Here is a 17,839-nt window from a genome sequence, read left to right as displayed (position 1 = left end):
GCAGAGAATTTGTTTCATTCTATAAGGATTATGAAGAACAATCGTATAATCCCTGTGAGAACGTAGAGATTTATAAATGATTAAAACCGAAGAGGGAAATTGGCAACAGATAAAGAACTTTCAAAGATCTTTTAATGCTAAAAGGATAGAGGCCTAGATCTAAGATCTAAGAAAATAAATAAATAAATAAATAAATTTAATAATGATATAATATGAACAATATTTAGATTTAATTAATTATTTAAATTTTCATTAGTAGTATTAATATGAATAAACGTAATACATTTTAATATGTATGTATTTAGTGTGTGTTCTTGTTGGTTATGATTCAAAGTGCAAAAGACTAAAATAAATTCAACCTCTGGGGGTCAAAAGGTTATCTTTAGTTCATCATATTTCTTCCAGACATGGTTGAAATACAAGCTTGCACAACCTGGTGTGAAGCATTTTACAATGGAATATGGAATAGAATATAAATGTTCTTTTGTGTTTCACAATATTCTGGACTTAACATTATAAACCTGTCATAAGTATATCAGTTACCTGTCTTCCATTTTCCTCATTTGTAGCTAAACCAAATGATTTCTCCTGCTTTAGAGACAGTATTGTAATTATCTTTATGGCCCACATAGATGGGTGAGCAAGTATGTGAGGTCAAACTCCATACATACATGGAAATACACACTCACACCTGCATTCGTGCACACACACACACACACACACACATTGGGTTTCCACGCTTTATGGGAACATTCCATAGGCTTAATGTTTTTTATATTGTACAAACTGTATTTTCTATCACCCTACACCTAAACCTACCCCTCACAGGAATTTTCGGCATTTGTACATTCTCAAAAAACTTCATTCTGTATGATTTATAAGCTTGTTTCCTCAAGGGGGACAAAAAAATTTCCTACAAGGACAAGGATTTTGGATATTGCCATCTTTGTTGGGAAATTTTGTCCCCCTAACGTAGGGTTTACCAGAACCACACACACATACCCAAACATACATTTGCTTTACTGTGATGATGGGGACTTTCCACAGACTTCTATTGTTTTTGTATATTGAGCTAATGATTTGTCTACTCTAGAGGTAGCTACCCCTAAAGGATGATTTCCATAAATTATTTGGTATGTTTATTAAGCCATTCATTTGCACAATGTAGGTGATTTTTGATGCTACTATCCCTGTGGGGACATTTGGTACAATGTAGGCAAAACCTGATCGGTCAAATCTTTCGCAAAATGTGTGGGCAAAAAAGTCTATTGTCAATAGTGTAACAGTATGTGAAGCACAGCTTACAAGTCACTTTCAAACCAAGCACCTTTCTTTTGGTCAATATGACAAATTAACCTGTGTTACGAACTTGAACCATTGCCAAATCTGCATTCTGAACCTTTTCGCCCTCACATGAAATTCTCAGTCGTATATATTTCTATTGAAATTACTGGATTTTGCTCATGGAAATTCTCTGAATGATGGTAAATGTAACCTCAACATCTAAATGAGGACATACCATAGACTTCTGTTGTTTTTATATGAATCTATATCACTCCTAATAGAAGGAGTGTTTTGAATTAAGAGAAAACAACATTGTTTTATCAACTAATCATTTATGAATCATTTTTAAACTATCATAGGGAGGTTTTGTCATTTTTAGATGCTAAGATGCTAAATAAATTTGCAGTGTAAACGCAGATAGTACTAATGTGGGCTTAAGTCTGTAAGTGTGGGTTTTCATTGATGATTATTACTCATTAGAAATGTTTAACAAAACAAGAGCTTACTGGTAGCAAGCTTTTTTCTGTTGCCTGAGGGTTAAATAAACTTCAGAGGGCTTTATGCTGACACTGCTGAGGAGGCGATTCACTCATCCTCCAGACTGAAAAGGACTTAAGACATTTGTATTAACCAACATTAATCAAAACACCCACCGGGTTGGATTTTCTCTAGTGCAGTAAGTAATTTCCATTCACTTAAGTTTGTGAATATCGGATTGTCTGCTAGCAATGACCCACAAATGACGGGTATTGTAATCAGTTTGACTAAGAAGGGCTTAGAGATTCACTTTGGATCTGACGCTCTGCTAGAATGCAGATCCATGTTTCCAGGGTGATGAATGTGCTCACTTTGCACTTTCCTTTCTCTGTCCTAAGTCCCTTCATTTATGATGTCTACATTCTGTACATTGCCTCGTCTTGTGCCGCTGAGCAACACAGGGAACTCAGATGGGAGAAAATGCTGTCAGCATTTCTAAGAAGAGTGAAGGAAGTGCAGAAAAAAGCAGTCTGTTCTACTGAGGATGCAAGCTCCATACAGTAGCTGCCTGCAGCTATGAGCAAATGTCTGGTCTCTGATGAGGGGAGAGATTTTAAAGTCTGCATGAAATGTATATTCACCATGTCTGTTTTAAAAATACTTGGTATTGATCCATATGTTTTTTTTTTTTTTAAGTTTTAATCAAACCCGATCTGTGGTGATACAACAGACTTCTCTCTGGTTATGCGGATAAATTAGTCCACTTAAACCCCACCTCTTTTTTTGCAATTGACTGCAAACTTGCATTCAGATCTGCCTCCATTCAATCAACAACCAATCAGAACTAAGTCTCACCCTACTTTTTTTTTTTTTTTTTTCAATTTCTGTGCTACTAACATCGCCAAACAAAATAGCAAAAAAGTGACTGCTTTCAGAGTTTTCCCGAAAACTTCCTTAATCTGGTGTTGGCTGATCAAAATAGTCTTGTGCCACAGAGCCAGTCTCTAAATATTAAAATGTGATAGGAGAAAATATTTTAACATTGGAAAAATTAATACCCTTCAACTTTTAAGACATTAAAGGCACATTTTAGATACAGTTGTCTCCCCATATCAATGGACATGGATGACATAAACATGCAAGGACTATATTGTAGACCCTTTTCATAAAGATGCAACCCACTGCACAATCATTTAAAGCATTATTGCAGGCTTAGCATATTGAATAGGGGGAAGGAAAGAACAGTTTTCTATACTGTTTCTATACTAGTTTTTCAGTGATTTATTTACTTGCTGAATAATAGGTTTTTTACACAAGAAATTCATAGTGCAACTTTCCTAGTGCAATATAGTGCATAGTGCACATAGTGCAACATCAGTATTGCAGTAATATGCAAAGTCCTTAAGAAAGCATAATTAGATCACATTTTGGCTGCCTACATTTGACTTTAAAGGCATAGTCCACCCAAAAATGAAAATGCTGTCATCATTTACTCACCCTCATGTTGTTCCAAAATTGTTTGAAAAATTAATATATTGTGAAGAATCTTGGTAACTGAGCAATTTTGACTTGGGGTAATTTTTGTCCACACAATAGAATGGGAATTGAAACTCTTTGGTTACCAGCATCCTTCAAAATGTTCTGCATAATAAATAAAGTCATACACTGTAAGTACCACTGGAGGAAACATTTGACATTGTTGTCAGCTTTCTGGCCTACAGTGTGCAAAGTGGTAGACCTCTGTACTTTTACTGGATAACAACAAACCACATTTGAGGCCCACAGTCCCTGTGTGGTTCAGTAGTGGGGTTTATTTGGCCACTGTTCCAGCTGCTCTGGTTTGAGGAAGTGTTCTCATGTCACCTGATACTCATGACTCAGAGGAAACACACATCCCTGGAAGCTTAAATTACTGCCGTACACTTAAAACAAAGCTGGTTACTTCTTCGAGAACATTACACTAGCAGCTCAGTTCACACATTTCAGGAACATTTAAGGTTAGATGCATACATTATTTAAAGATGGGGCTCAAAAGGTCTAAACATTCTTCAAAATATCTTCTTTTGTGTTACACAGGAGACAGAATGTCATAGAGATTCTTAAGGGGGAACGATCCCTTTAAATAACCTTTCATATATCTGAAGTAACTTTGCCGTTAATCTCCTGAGAATTAGGTCAGTGCTAACTCTACTGATGAAATCTCAGGAGGAATCACTTTCTAACAATCTGAACACCATTAGTGATATATTATATACGGCTTTTGTGGACAGACCGTCCCGCTTCAGTCAAGATGTCCATCCCTAGCATAACATTTTAGAAGCTGGCAGAAGAGGTTTACAGCTCATTGCAAACCGTTGAGCAACGCTGAATCGCCTCATTTCATTCTAAAGAGACTGAGAAAATCTCAGGCTGAGACATTTGGGGCACGGTCTGCATTTGTGATGAGATTAGTAACTTCAATTAGCATTTAATAAATGGACTATTGTTGCTTCAGCAGCACCACTGAAATGCACAGCAGCAGAGATTATGCACCTTAGTTATGGGATTAATAATTCAAATCATAACATTTGCAGCATGTACATCGTGTTACATCGCATTTTTGCGGTCTTGTTTTTATAGCAAATTCCAGGTATTTAAAAATATTTTTTTAAATTACATTTACAATCACAATTTTTATATTATATTTTAATTAGGGCTGTGTAATGTTTGGTTATTATTGATTATATATTTTCATGTTTTATGCTTTTCATCTATTTTTTAAATTACACTGTGTATATTTATTATGTATATATAAATACACACACATGCATGTATATATTTAAGAAGAATATGTTATGTTTTATATATTAAATATATTTATATATAATATATAAAATATAAGAATATAAATATATAAATGTATATACATGTAAATATTTTCTAAATATATAATTTATGTGTGTGTATTTATATATACAAAATAAATATACCCTGTACACATACATATATTATGTAAACAAAACTTTTATTTTGGATGTGATTAATCGTGATTAATCATTTGACAGCCCTAATTTTAATATCTGTACACATACATATATTATTTATATAATATTTTTTTTTTTGATGTGATTTATTGTAATATAATATAATATAATATAATAATATGTAGTAAATAATAATACATGTAAAAGTACTACAATAAAAGTAGCACAACTAGGGATGTCAAAAGATTACAATATGTTCATCATTTTTTTGTGGTTAATACATTTATTTTTAGCAAGTAAAACAAAATGATACATTTAAGTTTTGTCAAATGTAATAATTTTTATATTATTATAGCACAATGTTGTCGTTTTAATATTACTAATGATTTAATATTATTATTAATTGTCCACTTTTGAGTACATAATAACATGAATAATTGAAAAAGAAAGACAAAATATTAAGGTAAAAGTGAAAATGGCAAAAACAGTAATAAACAGGACGTCAAAAGGAAAAGTTCAGTGAGACCGAGACACTCTGTCCCTTATATTGCTGTAGGTAAATACATATTGTGCCTGCCTCTGATCACGCTCTCTCTCTCTCTCTCTCTCTCTCTCTCTCTCTGTGTGTGTCTCTCTCTCCCTGATACTGACTCGCCAGTGGCTGCAGCAGTCAGTCCTGTGCTTGTAGTTTGGTACAGTGCGTGTACATGAACAGTCCTTCACTCAGAAGCGAGTGCGCGGGGAATATAGTGGAGAACAGACGGGAGGGATCTTTTAAACTAAACCAAACACGCGCTTGCAGCATTGAGAGACTGCTAGTAAACTCAGTGTTGAGGTGAGCGCTCGCGGGGGTCGGATCTGCGGGAATGGCTTCGTCTCCGTGCGGCGGTGGGAACTTTGATTGCGGGCTGGAGATCCAAACTCGCTCGGTGGAGCAAACACTCATCCCGCTCGTGTCTCAGGTGAGTCCGGACCAGAGAAACTTCTCGGCGGGGTCATTAATCCTTTAAAACCCACAGCGACCGCTAAATAGACGAATGCGGGCTTAAAAATACAAACAACTTTTCCGTATCACGAGTAAAGGTTAACTACAACACTGTCTGAACCCTCAACTGCAACATTTCACAGGGTAACCAAAGTTTCCGCCAAAACGCCGTAGCTGCTACATTTAATAAAGCAGATTAATAAATTATTATTATGAAGACTCTTTTGAAGTTTAAACATATAAGAAGCGTCGGTGTATGTCTGTCATTTTGGTTCATTTCTTTGAATTAGGTGGCAGTGGTGGCACTTATCGGGTTGCTCCAGTTTAATTAGCAATCTTTTTAATATAAGTTGTATTTTGCATGAAACTGCTATCGCCATGGTAATTTAATGTCAGGGAAGTGTGTTGTTTGTATTCTACAGGGTCTGAATGAATTCAAGTTTATTTGTATAGCGCTTTTTACGATATAAATCATTGCAAAGCAACAATATTTAAGTTTCTACAATATTTAGTAGTAGCTTATCAGTGGTGACTGTCAGTTTATGTGTATACGGCAGAAATGTTCAGAAAAATCAATAAAAGACGTAAACAAACAGACGATTAACACTATTAACAGCAATTATGCAATCAAACTTAGAGGCAAAATGTGGTAGTTCTGTATGTTGTCTCTGGGTTAGCATCATCTGAGGTCCTCTGAGGGGTTGGCATCATCTCTTCTCAGGTGTTCTGGATCCAGACTGGAGCTTGTGTAAATTCTAGTTAAAACAGAGAAACAAATAGAGACATAATTAGCGTAGCTGCTGTTCCAGCCAAGTAAAATTAATTAGTTTAACCCAAGTTAAAGAATAATAATGCCCATTTGATCAGATATAACTGCAGTCCAAAATTATAAGATGCATTATTTGAATGCTTGGCCAAAAAGGTGTGTTTTTAATCTAGATTTAAACAAAGGAAGTGTGTCAGAACCCCGAACATTATCAGGAAGGCTGAATGAATAAGAAATAAAACTTTTTTAGGTTATTTGAGAAAGTGTGGTTCTCTATTAGTTTACTGTCAAAAACTGTAAGGATTTGATTAAATTCAACAGTAATTTATTACAATAAAATATATTTGTACTGAAATCAGTAATTTCTCTTATAACTTCTAAATGTTGTAAATCACTAATAGTCTTAATAGTGTGATTTGACAACATGATTATGGTGTTGTTTCTAACACAATTTCATGGGAGTTTTACTTGTTTGCATTTTGACAAATTAGTAGCTAATTTATAAGAATTCGCACAATTTCATTCGTACATTTTCTTAGAATCTGCTTAGACTGATGATTAGTGTTAGGGGTGGTCCTTCATGATTTTTTTTTTCTGTCTAAAGATCATGTGTATGTATGAATCACATTTTACTATTTCCATTTCATACTGCCGCCTCATAAAATAATAATTTTCTCATTAGTTTAGGCTGATTATTGTTTCCCTTGGCTGGAATTTTGTACCTTATTTACTTTTAATTGATTTTCTACCTGCAGGTGAAATAAGACGATTTCATTCACAGGCAAGAGTTCTGACGAGTGCTGCATGGCTGTGAGTTGGCCATCGTAGGCAATTCTGTGTTTCCCGAAACCACCTACAGCCTTCGACCTGTGGTTAGAAGTTAATTGTATGTCATGAAATTGAAACGTGTAAATAAAAAAAGGCTAAAGAAAAGAGAATAATAGTAGTCCTTAGATCCAGCGTTGCTATTTGGAGCAATAACATGAATTTTATTTGGAACTAATTAATGAGCTGAAGTTATTGCTACACTAACTGCGTGACGTCATTAATGGCAGTTACGTGTCATGTTTGAAACAACAGATATGCGACAGAGTTTCTACAGTTTTGGGAACAGCCATGGCTAGCTAGCTAATTTCTCCAATTAGGCCTATGCATTATTCTGTAGTAGTTTATCAGCAATTTTGAAAGATTTGGAGAGACACAGAGGAGAGGAATTGTTGAATAAAGTCGTTATTTTTGTTTTCTTTGTGTACAAAAAGTATTCTCGTAGCTTCATAATGTTACGGTTGAATCACTGATGGCAGATGGACTATTCTGATGATGCTTTTCATACTTTCCTGGACCTTGACACTGTTATTTATTTGGCAGTCTATGGGACTGGGACATTTTCTAATGAGAGAGCATTGGAGTGATACTGAAGAAAGAGAAAACAGAGTCGACTTTTGAAAATGTTGGATTGATAGAAGCAGTCAAACATGCCAGTTCTCTTAAAGCACTATAGTTGCTGCTATAGTCTTGTAACTTGCAATCTTTAGTTATTCACAGCTCACACACCATAACTTCACATACCATATGTGTGCTGTTCTGAAAAACAGTGTTTTGGTTCAGAAGCGTCTGTGAGAAATCTGTTTCCATGTGATTTTCACATGCATAACTGTTATACTTTCAAAACCCTTCCAATGCGCTTGCAAGCCTTTAGATCTGACATTATTAAAATTTCTTTTTATTTTGCCCTTTACCCTACAACCTTAGGGGAGACCTAAGAGAATGGATGTGCCATTCTAATGGAATTGCTAGTTGGTTTAGTGCTGTGATGGGAGATGATTCCTGAAATGTCTTTTGAAAGTTTGCTAGTTAGTGGTGCTCACTAGGAAGGCTAATGGTAATGAGGCTGAAAGGTCAGTGTTAGAAGACATGCTAATTACCCATTCATTACCTTTGGGTAATGGGACTTCTTTCAGTGCTTTACAGATTCTGGACAATAGATTGTCAAAGTGGCCTTGGTCAGAACCCTTCCCCCAACTACAGTTTTTGTCAAGCAATCTAATGCTTAGTGACCAGATACAAATGTAAAAGATGTTGTGTTTCCTGCAACTGCAAAATTCCCTGTATGCACAAGTCTGGGTTAGTTGCAATGTAGTAAGCACAGATGTAGTCCACTTTGAAATTATTTCCAAAAATGAGGTGGTTGCTTGATTTGTTTCATGAGGATTTGAGCTGAATCGAAAACTACAGAATTAACAATAATTGTGCTGCGTGATATTGAATGTGAAAGTGGCATTAACATCTCAGGCTATAAGACTGTGTGAAGGACAGGAGTTTGAGGGCAGAGGTCAGATCCTGTGTGTTCTCTCTTGGGGGCTGAGCATGATAATGGGAAGGAAATGAAAGCTTCATGTTGGTGAGAAAGGGTTTTCTAAGCTCATTTAATGACTCATTTTTACAATTGTGATATTGAGCATCCTCATGCAGGCTCACATACAAAGGCTTGATCTCCCCGGTTATCATTTCTGTTATCAGTCTTACTTTCATAACTGTGTAATTACTGCTGTTATCCTCTCAGGCCAAGATCAGTCTGTCTGCGCTTTTGCCTTTTGGCCTACTCAGGCATCATATTTGTTATTTGAGATCTTGACAATTGCTGACAAAAGGTTCCTCTCGATTTATTTAGCTGCAGTTTCTATATTGCTATTGATAATTGTCAATGATGGTCATTTTTAGTCTGAATGTATATATATTTACAACATTAAAATGCATTTCACGGATCTATTTAATTTAGGCTTTTATTTGAATGTAAACATTGATCAGTGAATATAACCAGAAGCTCAACCGAACCTGAATAACGCGCAAGAACAAACCTCTTCCGAAAGCTCAAACGTTCTGAGTGACGCACGTGAATTAAACCTCATTGGTTACTCAACGTTTGAGCTTCTGGAAGAGGTTTGTTCTTGCGCGTTATTCAGGTTAGGTTGAGCTTCTGTTTATTTTCGCTGATCAATGTTTACATGTGAGTAAAAGCCTAAATTAAATCTGTTCGACCATAACAAGCGATTGATTCTCTTCAGAAAATTTGAACTAAACCACTCGATTCATATGGATTAGTTTTTTCCAAGTTTTTGAAGCGTCAAAGTGGTAGTTTCAAAGGCAGTCAATGGAAGGAAATCTGACAGCATTCTGTCATCAAAAAGATCTTAATTTGTGTACCAAAGATGAACGAAGGTCTTACAGGTTTGGAACGACATGAGGGTGAGTAATTAATGACAGAATTTACATTTTGGGGTGAACTAAAGGCCCCGATATACTTCAAACGACGTTCGTTTTCGTTCTTCGTTTCGGGGCAAAAAGAAGTTCGAAAAGGCTGAGCGACGGTATACTGTTAACGAACTTTCCAACACCCCCGCACTGCTGGAGGCGGGGTGTAGATTAATATAAACATGCGTCACGATGCTCGCGTGTATCCCCTAAACAAAACAACGATGAAATGAAGACGTGTAGGCAATCTAGGTGTGAGACGGGCCCCAATGGTCAGAATATTATAGACAAAATAATAATGATTAGCAGCAGTTCAGAGTCAAGTATCATGTTTGCAATACAAAAGAACCATAATCAGTCCTTTATGGGAAGTGTGAATGGCTTATTGTCTGAAAACTTTAGCATGATGTGGGAAAAAAAATATTGGAATCAGTTTGTTACTTTATTTTATTAGTGTTCATTTATTTTATTAAACTGGATAAATTGTTTTGATGAAAACAAAGGTTTATTATTGTATATTGGTTTGGCATTTCATTTACTGTATACCCTTTAAATTCGCTTATTGAAAGAACAACAGCAGCAGTATGGTGTAACATTTATTTGAAACATGTTTTTGGTACTTGCTACCTTATATCTTTACTCTTTCCTTTCATTCCTTTCGTGGCTTTTGAAAACTTGTCTTGGATGATTCTCTGCGTTGCTTTTTGCATAACTCCGGGTCGTCGACACCAAACTTCGTTGCAATTTCTTTCTAGGAATGAAATACTGTCTCTACATCTTTAAAGTCTGTCCGTATATTTGTGCAGCTCCGCTATTTGACACTCCAGTGTATTCAGGAGATGTTGCTCTAAATGTTTTTGTTCGAAATGACATCTTATCAGTTCGTTCTTCGATTTCGTTTGAAGTATACCAGGGCCTTAACCCTTTAAAACATGTCTAGAAAAACAAAGTTGTGTGGGGTGAACAAAAGACAGAAAAATGTAGTAAAATTGTGGTGTGACACTCCAAAAATGTAATGATATTTATTAAACAATAATGTAATGTTTTTACCTTAAAAATGTTTTACTTGTCTGTTTAGGCTCACACGTGAAACCTTTTGAACACACTGACTTTAATTATAACTGCTGTGGAGCCAAATAAAAACAGAACAATCATAATAGTTCATAGTTCATCATCATAATATTTTCAGTTTTACTGTATGTGCAATGGTCTTGGATTTTTGAGTCAAAGCCAGGACAGGATTTATGAAATTACAAAGTCTTTGATCTGATTAGAATGCTTTTAATCTCCTGTGTCAAGAAACCTTGTTACATATTTGTGCTAGCCATGTCCTTATTCTGCAGGACTAAGGGTTGTTTTCCAGAAAAGATTTGAGCAGTCATTGTCTGAAAATACTTACTTGAGCCCTTGTGCTTTTGTAAGCTCTGTGCCATCTGCACTTTTGTGAAGTGCTGAAAGTTGGTGGAAGTGAGAGATTTTTTTGCGTGTTAAGTACACAATTGAGCCAAAGTTACATTCCATCTGCAAAGCCTCTGTTCCTCTCATGACCTAAGCTAGTAAAGGATTTTTGTCAGGGCTACAAAGCTATACTAAAAAAGCGTATCACATATGCCCTGCATGGAAAACATCAAAACTGAGATGGTGAGTTACATAATCACAAGAGAACTTCTGTTGGAGGAAATTACATTACAAGGAGCCCTGTTAAGATAATAGATCAACTACGAACAGAAAGGGTAAGCCTGTGCCTCCTGTAAAGTGACAAGAAAGATGGATGAATGTGTGCTCAGTGTAAACTGCTTAGGATTACAGGGCCAAATACCCTTCAGAGCCAGAACAAAGCAAGCTTCATGTTCAGTATGCGTAAACTTATGTATGTGTGATGGCATGTTCTGTTTGTTTACTTGGCTACATGTAGTCCTTTGTGTTCCATGTGTTTGTTTAACCAGTGGAGGTGTAAAAAAGGAAGCCAGAATTGATAAGAGTGGTATTGTTAACTACAACCCCTATCCAGAATCTTCTGTAGCTGCAAATGATCTAACATACCATTCAAACCATGGAAAATATAAGTGAATGTGCATTTTTTTTTTTTACTTGAGTTACCAGGTACAGTGCACTCCAAAAATATTCACTGTAAAAATGTATGCCCATCACTGCATTAGGAAATATCAAAATCAAGTGGTATTTACTTTAAAGAACTCCAAACACACCTTTGCAAATGCAAAACATTTTACAAAAAATGTAAATCAGTAGATCTCTACCAGGGGCCCTCTGCAACTTATAAGAGGCCACAGGGTGACTTATTGAAATTATGTTGTATTAAAAGGTATCAAACCTAATTAAAATGCCAAAAACTAAACAAAATGTGTATTTTTCGAATTTCCCAACTATTGTTTTATTAAAGAGCATATTTCTTAAAACTTGATGAAGCACAAAATAATTGGGGTTAATGTACTGTCACTCCAAGTTTCTGTTAATAAAAAGTTTTGTCATATGAGGAGCCTTTGAATGAGGAGCCTTCAAGTCAAAAAGGTTGTGAACTAGAACCATTTTTTAAATGAGACAACTTTTAAGTATTTGGACCCTTTCTGGTTATCAAATGTAGTACAACATGTTCATAGATAAAGGGGTAGTTAAACCAGAAATGAAAATTAACACCATTTACTGACTCTCATGTTGTTCTTAACCTGTATGACTATTTAATTTTTCAGGTTTTTTTTGTCCATATTAAAGAGACTTGCCAAGAATTCTCACCACACCTTTAGTTGAGAGCCCATCAGATCTTATGTCAGAAAGGTTTGATCACTCTTTGTTGACTCTGTGACTGTTCTTTTCACGATCATTCTGAGTTTCGTCTGGTTTTCACAGCATTTGGTAATTCATAGCCTGTGGGCATAAACTTTCTGAGGCGGCTCTCAGAAGTTGCCTGTCTGATTAGGGGTGCAGCATACCCCCCAGTTTGAGTTTCTGCATTAGTGACAGCTTGGCTGTGCTCCAGGCTATATTTACGTAACTTGGCTACGGGACCTGTCAATGAGCAGGAAGATATCTTAATCACCGCATAAGTTTGATGGCATTCTTCTTCCCTAAGCTCACGCAAGTTTCAGGGAAATTTCTGGTAAAGAGGTGGACTTCCTCGGTCCCCCGCTGTCTCTCTGTCACCACTGATCTTAGGGCTCACGGACAAAGAAACTGTCAGTTCGAAGAACAGGTCAGCTACATTTAGTGTTTCCTGTTGTTTTTCTGTTCTAGCTGGGCTGCTGAATTGCCGTGCTAACAATGTATCACTCTTCAGTCTTTAAATAACACTGAATCTCTCTGTTTGTGAGGTTGAGCATTCATTTGTATCTTCCACCATGTTCACTGGCACAGGGACAGTGCTGGCTCAAGTTGCTGTGCTTATGGAATGTAAGGGGCTCGTGACAAAATACCCACTTACCTGAACAGTAATTACAAAAGGCTCATTATTCTTCTGTACTGTACAGTGGTTTGTGTTTTCTCCCGAGACTAGAGCAAGTACTCAACCTCCCTAGACAATAACAAATCGACACAAGCAATGGTATTGATGCGGTACCTGCTGTATAATGATTTTATAAGAAAACAGTGCAGTTTATTCTCTCGCAGCTGAGTGAGCAGAGCAGAGCTGAGTCCCCATAAGTGGCCTCTCTCACTTTGGATGGAGATTTTAATGACCTCAAGAATTTCACATGGTCAGTTTGGGATATTTCTAAGGTTTCAGCCTGGAGGAGCCCAAATGTTATGAGACGTTTTCTTTTTCAGTCACCCATCACCTGACCTGTGACATCCATCACCTGAACAGGATCGAAAACCTTGAGGGGGAAACAGGAAAGGAATGCCTAGGTCATATTTCATTCTCCCTCATATATATTCCTGTTGTTGCTATATTTGCATTTTGACACTATTTTCATGACAACTTTTTTAAATAATTCAAGCAGTTATTTCCCTCCAATTGTTTAGTTGTAAGTGTCCCACTTTAATAAAATAATTATTATAAAAAACTTTTAACATTTGTTGAGTTTTAAAGGATTAGCTAATGTCCAGAATAAAAGTTTCCTGATAATTTACTCACCCCCATGTCATCCAAAATGTTCATGTCTTTCTGTCTTCAGTCGAAAATAAATTAAGGTTTTTGAAGAAAACATTCCAGGCATTTTTCTCCATATAGTGGACTTCAAAGTGAGCCAAAGGGTTAAAGGTCCAAATTGCAGCAAAGGGCTGTACACTCTCCCAGCCGAGGTCTTATCTAGTGAAACGATTGGCTATTTTATATATAAAAAAAAAAAAAAATTCCTTTAAAATTATTATTTATATACTTTTTAACCACAAATGCCCATCTTGCACTAGCTCAACTTCACGCATTACATAGTCATGCTGGAAAGGTCATGCGTGATGTAGGCAAAAGTACCAATTCAGTGTTTACACAGCGAATGTGCAAAGAAAGTCAAACGCCCTATACAAAAAATGTAAAACAACAATGTTGCCCGATTTTGATTTGAAGTTGGAGTACGTATGAAGAACTAACTGCCTGTGACCTTTCCAATGTGATTATCTAATGCGTGAAGTTTTGGACGTGTATCGTAGAGCTAGTGCAAGATGAGCATTTGTGGTTGAAAAAAGTATACATTTAATACATTTTTATTTTTATTTAGAAAATGACCAATCATTTCGCTAGACAAGACCCTTATTCCTTGGCAGGGATTGTGTAGAGCTCTCTGAAGCTGCACTGAAACTGCAGTTTGGACCTTCAACCCATTGGGTCCCATTGAAGTCCACTATATGGAGAAAATCCTGGAATGTTTTCCTCAGAAATCTTAAAGGGTTAATAATCCCAAAAATGAATAATGAATAATAATCCCTAAAATTAGCCCATAAATTACTCACCCTCAAGTCATCCTAGTGGTGTATATGAATTTCTTCTTTCAGATGAATCCAGTCGGAGTTATATTAAAAATTGTCTTTGATCTTTCAAGCTGTTTAAAAAAAAGTGGGTGTGGCAGTGCATTAGTCCAAAAGAAGTGAAATAAAAGTGTCCATCCTTAATAAAAAGTGTCTCACACAGCTCAGGAGGGTGAACAAAGTCCTCCTGTAGTGAATCGTTGCGTTTTTGTAATAAAAATAACCATATTTAAAACGTAATAATCAATTTAATCTAGCTTGCACTCACTGTTGTACACGGAAGCAGCTCCAGGCGGATGATGTATGGAGGTCGGCTTTGCGCATGCGCAGGGGATAAAACAAAACAAAACAACGGTCACTAATTAGAAGTGCTCTTCCTTTGCTCCTGTTAACAAACCAGTGTATGCTTCTGTGTACAACTGTTGCCGCAAGCTACATTAAAGTGATTATTATGCTTTGAATATGGATATTTTTCGTACAAAAATGCATAGATTCTCTAAAGGAGGCCTTTTTTCACCCCCCGGAGCCGTGTGAGAGACTTTTTGTTATGGATGGGTTTATTTAACTTCTTTTGGACTGATGCACTGCAACACCCGCTGAGTGCCATTAAACAGCTTGAAAGATCAAAGATAATTTTTAAAATAACTCCGACTGGATACGTCTGAAAGAAGAAAGTAATATTCACCTAGGATGCCTTGAGGGTGAGTAATTTATGGGCTAATTTTCATTTTTGGGTGAACTAACCCTTTAATTTCATTTTGATTTATGAAAGAAAGACATGTACATCTTGGATGACATGGCGGTGAGTAAATAATCAGGATTTTTTTTTTCTAGAAGCCAACTTATCCTTTATGTACATGTCACTATACTGAATTTAAAATTTTTTTTTTTAAATGCTTCATTTGCATGAAAATAATATCTTTATTATGAGATTCACTCATTTGTCCTTTGCTTAGACCAATAGACAGTGTCCTCCTCTTCATTAAAGGGTTCAGGTTTGTCTGGTTAGCATGGCCTCATTAGCTCCTGCTGGTAGATTTTGTACACCATCTGACTGCAAAAGCATACTTCTGGGCTACCCATACTAGCTCAGAAACTGCCATTGAAATTAATGGAAATGCTAATGGATGGCTTTATCCAGTTATTCTAGGCCTCCTTGCTCTGCTCTCAAACAAGTGATTCTCTCACCTGTTGGGCTCTTTGTTCCTTCAGGAGGCTCATGATCTCAAAGCTTGGCTTAAATAAATCACCTGATACCAGCACAATGTGTAGAAGTCTTTGTGAAAGCATTTACCTTTCCGTGTCTGTTGAGGTACTGAAGTTCCAGACAGGCCTTGGTGAAACCATCATCATTTAAATGCATAGGTCTGAAAAGACCCCAGTGAAATGTAAATCTGCTCAGTAGACCGTTCTGCTAGATTTCTCTAAAATGTTAAAAGAAGCTTTCTAAACTGCAAAAAAGAGTTCATTATTTCAATAGAGTTTTTTTGGAGCGTTCAGACAGTAATTAGAAGCTTTTTAGATGACCGTATTAGAGCGGCACCCTTTATCATGGCCTGTCATGGGTATGTTGACTTTAAAGTGGTTAAAGGCACAGAAACGTCACCTGGTCAAAAAGGGGAATGCACTGCAAATGTTTTTGAAATTAGATGGCGCATTGTAAATGTCTGTGGCATGTTGACTGTTGCCAGAGCTCACAAATAAAAGTTTGTTTTTGTATATGGCTGACATAAAAGGCAGTGAAGAAACCAAGCAAGAGAAGTGAATATTTGGGCATGACAGTAAGGAGGAGAGTGCTTATTCTTTTGATTCTCTCAGATGGTGTATCCCTCAACACTCCCTCCATTAGGAAGATCTAAATGCAACTCCTTGTGGTAATTACTTCCATCAATCACGTCAACTTTGAGCTAAAGGGAGTCGTGCCTCACATCCCTACTGCTGGCCAGATAAATCCTGAAAATGCTATATTAATGATGCTACAGTTTGCCTTTGCAGCTGTCTTCTTACACTCTGACTGATCTTCCTGAATGTTACTTACACTTTGTAGTATCCAAGAAGGTCTAATAGACCTGGAAAGAGCTATGCATTCTTTTCTATACTTTTATGCTCATCTGGGACATGCCACCTGAGAAATATATGACCTGGGTGCTGCCATCTTTGCTGCATAGTTACACAGTCTCAGATACATTTGTTTCTTTTTGAGCCAGTCACCTGAGCTGTGCCTTGTATGTTGGTCTGTTATTTTCCCAACCAGGCTTGAGTATCTAGCAAGACCGTTCTTTTTCCATCAAAAAGTTCTGTGGTAAAACCTCTACTGTAATATAATAGTCAATAAATGGTCAATGGAAAAACATGCTTTTTGGGGCATAGTAGTGATGCGCGGGTCGTCTCATAACCCGCGGGCCCCTCGGGTAACCTGCGGGTCGGGTAAAGAAATTGGCACTTTATTTGCAGGGCGGGTCATTAAAAAGCAAATAAATAAAAAATCCTTGTATGTTGCATGCAATTCCCTATAGCCTATATTAAATATTTGGAATATATATTTTTATGGCAATGTTTTACTGACAAATGTCGAGAGCACATTATTGTAGCACAAAAGCACATTAATACAATGTGCAAGCACAAATCTCTCCGCTCGCGCACAAATTTTCTTTGCTCTTGCACAAAACAGGACGCGCGTGCTCAGATATACACTCACCTAAAGGATTTTTAGGAACACCATACTAATACTGTGTTTGACCCCCTTTCGCCTTCAGAACTGCCTCAATTCTACGTGGCATTGATTCAACAAGGTGCTGAAAGCATTCTTTAGAAATGTTGGCCCATATTGACTGGATAGCAACTTGCAGTTGATGGAGATTTGTGGGATGCACATCCAGGGCACAAAGCTCCCGTTCCACCACATCCCAAAGATGCTCTATTGGGTTGAGATCTGGTGACTGTGGGGGCCATTTTAGTACAGTGAACTCATTGTCATGTTCAAGAAACCAATTTGAAATGATTCAAGCTTTGTGACATGGTGCATTATCCTGCTGGAAGTAGGCATCAGAGGATGGGTACATGGTGGTCATAAAGGGATGGACATGGTCAGAAACAATGCTCAGGTAGGCCGTGGCATTTAAACGATGCCTAATTGGCACTAAGGGGCCTAAAGTGTGCCAAGAAAACATCCCCCACACCATTACACCACCACCACCA

The 17,839-nt window shown here is 36.8% G+C and overlaps 1 protein-coding gene across 4 annotated transcripts in view; it reads left to right on the top strand.

Annotated features, from left to right (window-relative positions):
• The first annotated feature begins 5,351 nt into the window (after nt 1–5,351).
• The window catches only part of LOC109070688 (catenin (cadherin-associated protein), alpha-like 1), a 55,519-nt gene continuing 43,031 nt past the window's right edge, over nt 5,352–17,839 (top strand). For 2 of the 4 annotated variants that reach the window (XM_042745614.1, XM_042745613.1), the window contains exon 1: nt 5,352–5,686. In XM_042745614.1, coding sequence (XP_042601548.1) covers nt 5,591–5,686 — 96 coding nt within the window. In that variant the 5' untranslated portion in view covers nt 5,352–5,590. The remainder of the gene's footprint in view (nt 5,687–17,839) is intronic. The other 2 variants (XM_042745616.1, XM_042745615.1) reach the window with 1 other exon arrangement.

Source organism: Cyprinus carpio, chromosome B19 (genome assembly GCF_018340385.1).
Source record: "Cyprinus carpio isolate SPL01 chromosome B19, ASM1834038v1, whole genome shotgun sequence".
Classification (NCBI taxonomy): Eukaryota; Metazoa; Chordata; class Actinopteri; order Cypriniformes; family Cyprinidae; genus Cyprinus; species Cyprinus carpio.
The sequence above is the reverse complement of the archived record's forward strand: the minus strand, read 5'-3'. Positions and strand labels throughout refer to the sequence as shown.